Here is a 6000-nt window from a genome sequence, read left to right as displayed (position 1 = left end):
GCCATTGGCTGTCCGGGCATGCTGGGAGTTGTAGTTTTGCAACACCTGGGGGTCCGCAGGTTGGAGACCACTGGCGTACAGTGAGTTCCATCGGCGACGGCCCAAAACAAAGAGGAGGAGGGCAGTGCTTGCGGGTGACATATGTGAGTAGTACCCCGCTGGGCTGATCATTAATTGGGGGGAGAAGAACAGTGCTGGCGGGTCACATGATTTTGGGGGGGGGGGGGGGGGAGCCGAACACCGCACGCGGGTCACAGGATGGGGCGGGGAAACAGCGCTGGCGGGTCACATGATTTGGTGGGGGGGGTGAAAATACCGTTATATATCGTGGAACCGCCGTAAGTTAAAAAAAATACCGTGATGCACATATTTGGTCATACCGCCCAGCCCTAGCATTATGGTACTTGTAGTTCTGCAATATGTCAATCAGTAGTTTGTGCTTTGACCCGCTCAGTATCTACACAAGGCAAGGCATCACTCTGGTACTAAAGATGAACGTTATATATCCAAAATATCCAAAATAATTTAACTCGGATAACTATATTTGCTGTTTCTATCAATGTGAATAAGTGCACGGGAATGGTCAATAAATATCTGCATGAAATACGAGTGTATAGGAGAAAGGAATCAGTAGCAAGACACTGGAGACATAGGCATGTCCAGTCACACAGCAGAAGCGGTTCGACAGGATTCTGGCTTTGCATTCGTTTTGCAGCTGCAAGACATCATAGCAATTGTGAGGGTTTCTAATGCTACAATTCAATAACAACCTTTTTAAGTCTCTTCCAAAGTTCTCAGAGCAAGGATCTCAGTAGACTCGAATCCGGGAACTTAAGTCTTCATCCAAAGTCCGTCACAGGTCACTGAGCATTAAGCCTGGCATTAACATGGTAGATTGTCTCTCTATAGTGTTCACAAGGAGACAAGGGACATTATGTCTGAATAAAGATAGAAGTCAATATCTCTTCAGGAATTACATGGGTCCCAGTAGACCGAGCCAATGTTTTCGATCATCACCACTGTCGCAGAACACTCTGTCCTAAAATTCAGCAGCTCAGCAGGATTGTGGCAATGTTGTAACAAATGGAAATGTATGTGAAGGTAAAATCCACAAGCAGCGAGAGGTGACATGAAGGGGTGTTCAGCGTTCTCTGTTTGCCAGTAGGGGTTGAGTAGAAGATGTGCTGCTCCCCACTGAATTGATCCTTACTGAATGATCCACAGGAGTATGGTTCGGACATACAGGAGAAGCATTTGCAATTTTCTGTTTTGGTAAATAAATAAAAAATAAAAATGATATTATATTTATTAGGTAACTACGATGCCCAGTCCAAGACAAAGTGGCTAAGGGTGGTCTATTTATATTGGAGTATTTCACAATTGAATTCTCTCCCCAACCATATTACAACAATGTATATACTCTAGATGGTAAATGCTTTATCAGATGCAGTATTTTAAAAGTATATCTGTGTTGTATAGAGGGACCACATGGCGGTACATGAGGTGCATACAAGGGGATGAGTACAATGCAGGCCCCATGCACACAGTCTGACATATATGAGGGTAGTGAACCTGAACATCTAATACTCAGTGTTCACATTACAGCTATTACAACCTGTCCATTTTCATGATCCATTATACACTTTAAAGGGGTACTCCCACCCTAGACATCTTATCCCCTATCCAAAGGAAGTCCGTGATGTCAAGACTCCGCCCCCGTGTGACGTCATGCCCCGTCCCCTCAATGCAAGTCTATGGGAGGGGGCGTGACGCCCCCTCCCATAGACTTGCATTGAGGGGACGGGGCATGACGTCACACGGGGGCGGAGTCCTGACGTCACGAACTTCCGTTCCAGTGGTCGCGACCGAGAAACTCCAGCGCTTCCGGACAAAAAAACAGTGGGTGCCGCATGCAACATTGCGGGGGTCCCCAGCGGCGGGACCCCCGCGGTCAGACATCTTATCCCCTATCCTTTGGATAGGGGATAAGATGTCTAGGGTGGGAGTACCCCCTTTAAAGCCTTTCAGCAGAAGTTACACTAGAGCTAATAACATCTGAGAAGAAAAATATATACTTACATGCCCTTTGGTGTCTGAAAGCTGCTGCTCCACCATCTGTACAATTTGTTTAAAGGTAGGTCTCTTCACTGGGTCGGCGTTCCAACAACTCTTCATTATATCATAACTGAAAGTGAAAAAAATAAAACCACAATGATGAATATTGATACATTTTAAGACTTATAAGGTAATTTAAGTACATAGGTAAAAAAATTTATTTTTACTTACAGCTCGGCTGGTGCACATTCTGGACTCAGCATGCGGTAACCATCCTTTATCATTTTGTAGAACTTGGAGTCCACCGGTATCCGAGGGTATGGGCTGCTTCCTGTTCATTAATCACACAAGGAAGTGTTAAAACAGGACAGGAATGACTGAAGTGGAAGAAAACATTGCTATGGCGAGGACTAGGCTGACAATAATCATGGCTGTCTTTTTGTTAAATTAGAACTTCCTTTAACATGCCACTTATCTGCACATTACTAATTTTACATTCTATTCCTGTAAGATGTTGTTAACAGACCTTGATGAGGTTGTCCGAGGACATACATTGTTTAACATAAGGCTGGGGGTGGATTAAAGATCATCAAAAAGTTATACTCACCTCCCCTGACCCCCTGCAGCTGCTGTACTAATGTTTTCCAGTCCCCTTTTGTTATACTGTTTTCCTGTGACATGTTGACCCCACAAAAATTGCACCCTCAGCCAATTACTGGCAAGGCAGGTCACCACTACAGCCAATGATTGGTTGAGCAGCAATTCCTGTGCAGTTGACATGTAACAGGAACCAGGAAGTAATGGTGACAAGCAGGAACAAGCAGGCATTGGAATGGCATCTGTGGACGATCAGGGGAGGTGAGTATTACTTTTTTTTTTTTTTAACATGTCCCTGGCCATATGTAAGAAATGTAATGTCCCCAGACAACTTCTTTAACCCCTTAAGGACCAAGCCCATTTTGACCTTAAAGACCAGGCCAATTTAATTTTAGCATTTTTGTTTTTTCCTCCTCGCCTTCTAAAAATCATAACTCTTTTATATAATCTTTCATCCACAGACTAGCATGAGGGCTTGTTTTTTTGTGTGACAAGTTGCCCTTTGTAATGACATCACTCATTTTACCATAAAATGTATGGTACAACCAAAAAAATACTATCTGTGTGGAAATTAAAAAGTAAACCGCAATGTTGCAAATTTTGGAAGGTTTTCTTTTCACGCCGTACAAATTACATTCTGTATTGATCACGACATCTGAAGGGTTAATGGCAGACAACCAAGCGATCGAGGATGTCGGCCATTGCTGGCAGATCCCTGGCTGCTATCAGCAGCCGGGACTTGCCGCACATGACCCGAGCATCGCTCCGTTGCTCGCAGTCATGTACAGGACATAAATGTACATCCTGGTGCGTGAATTACCGCCACACCAGGACGTACATTTACGTCCTTGGTCGTTAAGGGGTTAAAGGGAATCTGTCACCAGTTTCACCCACCCTAACCTACTGGTACAAGTTATAGTCTGGGTGACGCTGATTCCAATGATATTTATTTTATTTCCCATTTGTATATGCCCCCTGTTCTAAAGATATGGATGTAAATGTGATGTTGTAGGCCGCCATGCTTCTTTGGTAATGCCGTCTAGATAGCCAGTACACGCTGGGAGCTCTCTTGTGTGTGCATACAGGGTAATGCTTTGGACCAGCAGTCAGGGAGATCATCCAGCATGTATGTTTACGGCTAGAAGACATGAATACTTATGAAGAAGATGTTACTAAAGAAGAAGCAGGCCAGTGGGAAAGTGCACCTTTGCACTTGGGAATGCCCCAAGTGCACTAAACAACTAATTTACATACACATATATATATATATATATATATATATATATATATATATTTTTTTTTTTTTTTTTCCAGATCTCTAGAACAGGGGGAACAAAAAATAAAAAGGTAAAGACGCCTTAAATCAGCATCACCTGCACTATAAGCTGGTTAGTATGGGTGACACTGGTGACAGATTCCCTTTAAAGGGGTAACCCAATTTCCGACACAACTGATATGTGAATGCAAACAGTGTAACTTGCAGTTCTCCCAAAAATATGTGTTGTCATGGGGGCAACAGAGAAGAAGATCTGCAGCCTTTGCTGTTTCTTGTATCCTCAATGCAAAGAAAAGAACAATATCAAAATGACATACCAAGTGAAAAGATCTCCCAAAGCAGGATCCCATAAGACCAGACGTCACTTTCAAATGTGTACACACAATGGAAAATACTTTCCGGTGCCATCCACTTCACTGGAAGACGAGCCTGGAATACAACAATGTTGTAGAACTAATTAGACAATTGTATCATATTACCAATAACTAGATCAAAAGAACACATAACGTATGTATGACCACATGTTCTAACCCTTTGTGCGAATGTACTGCAAATAAAAGTGATACTGAAAAAAGCCACACAGTAACGTAACACAATAAAAGACCTAACCTGACCCACAACATGGGCAAACTATACTAATCTTTTCCTAAATCTTTCACTATTATAGTGACCCAGATATAGGAGAGACCACAGCAAACATACAATCATCCCTTGTTCTTTAGTAAGACTGAGGTTTTTTATTCTGAGGAACTGCAGTTCCCCATTTGCTTATGTTACTGGACAAAATCAGACGTCTTTGTTTCTTAGACATAAATATCTCCTTGTGCTTCTTGTAAAAGATAAAGCTTCTTCTGCTACATCTCTGTTTTACAAGGCCATAACTTCATGACATGTCATATCTCTCCTACGGTTGGTACCTTATCATACATCTAAGATTAAATTGTTGTTAAAATGCTAAAAGCACTACTATTATAAGAAAACATGTCATGTGGTTTTGATCGGTTGGTGTCTCTGTGCCAAGACCCCCACTGATCTCTATATATGACGCTTTACTCTCAGACCCAGCAGTCATTGCAGGAACCCATCACTTGCAACATAATTGATTAAGCACCGACACGGCTATATCAAGACATCATGGAGGACGCAGGACTGAGACCCCGACTGATAAGAACTGCTTGGCATGTCAAAAGTTTTTTTATGACAGTAACACTTTAAAAACATATACCGTATTACTCAAGTATAAGCGCCCCCCACGGCTTATAGAGTTTATCGAGTGAACAAAAAAAACTTTTCTGGCTTTAGCTGTGAGGGGATGGTCCCGGCTGTCCATCTCCGCCTGTCAATCCCTTCTCAGTGGTCTTCAACCTGCAGACCTCCAGATGTTGCAAAACTACAACTCCCAGCATGGCCGGAAACCCATCGGCTGGCATGCTGGGAGTTGTAGTTTTGAAACATCTGGAGGTCCGCAGGTTGAAGACCACTGCGGCCTACGTCATCATCCAGACCCCCCTTTTGTTTTCTATTCACCTCCCCTCAGTGGGAAGGAAGGGTCCATATTCGACCACCTATGCTGCAGGGACCGTCCGGTGGGGAGGGTTAGTCGTTCCAGGTTATCCATCTTCACCGGGATGCCCTCTTCTCCGCTCCGGGCCGGCCCCGAACTAGTGATGTTGCCTTGACGCCACCGCACAGGGGCGTCACGGACAACTGCTGCGCACGGACATCCCTGCGCATTGTCGTCAAGGCAACGTCACTAGTCTGGGGCCGGCCCGGAGCAGAGAAGAGGGCCTCCCGGTGAAGATGGACAGCCCGGAATGACTTACCCTCCCCACCGGACAGTCCCTGCAGCATAGGTGGCCTGGAACAGCTCACCCTTCCTTCCCATCAAGGGGAGGTGAGTAGAAAACTAAAGGGGGGTCTGGATGATGACGAAGGCCGCAGTGGTCTTCAACCTGAGGACCTCCAGATGTTTCAAAACTACAACTCCCAGCATGCCCAGACAGCCGAAGGCTGTTCGGGCATGCTGGGAGTTGCAGTTTTGCAACATCTGGACGTCCGCAGGTTGAAGACCA

At 44.5% G+C, this 6000-nt stretch overlaps 1 protein-coding gene across 4 annotated transcripts in view; it reads right to left on the bottom strand.

The window, feature by feature from the left end:
• Nucleotides 1–230: 230 nt before the first annotated feature.
• Nucleotides 231–6000, bottom strand: part of KIT (KIT proto-oncogene, receptor tyrosine kinase) — a 116387-nt gene continuing 110617 nt past the window's right edge. For all 4 annotated transcript variants that reach the window (XM_056558179.1, XM_056558184.1, XM_056558192.1 and 1 more), the window contains 4 exons: nucleotides 4246–4357; nucleotides 2287–2386; nucleotides 2080–2185; nucleotides 231–1264 (listed from right to left, as the gene is read on the bottom strand). In XM_056558179.1, the coding sequence (XP_056414154.1) occupies nucleotides 1142–1264; nucleotides 2080–2185; nucleotides 2287–2386; nucleotides 4246–4357 (441 nt within the window). In that variant the 3' untranslated portion in view covers nucleotides 231–1141. The remainder of the gene's footprint in view (nucleotides 1265–2079; nucleotides 2186–2286; nucleotides 2387–4245; nucleotides 4358–6000) is intronic.

The sequence above is a fragment of the Hyla sarda genome, chromosome 1 (assembly GCF_029499605.1).
Source record: "Hyla sarda isolate aHylSar1 chromosome 1, aHylSar1.hap1, whole genome shotgun sequence".
Classification (NCBI taxonomy): domain Eukaryota; kingdom Metazoa; phylum Chordata; class Amphibia; order Anura; family Hylidae; genus Hyla; species Hyla sarda.
The sequence above is the reverse complement of the archived record's forward strand: the minus strand, read 5'-3'. Positions and strand labels throughout refer to the sequence as shown.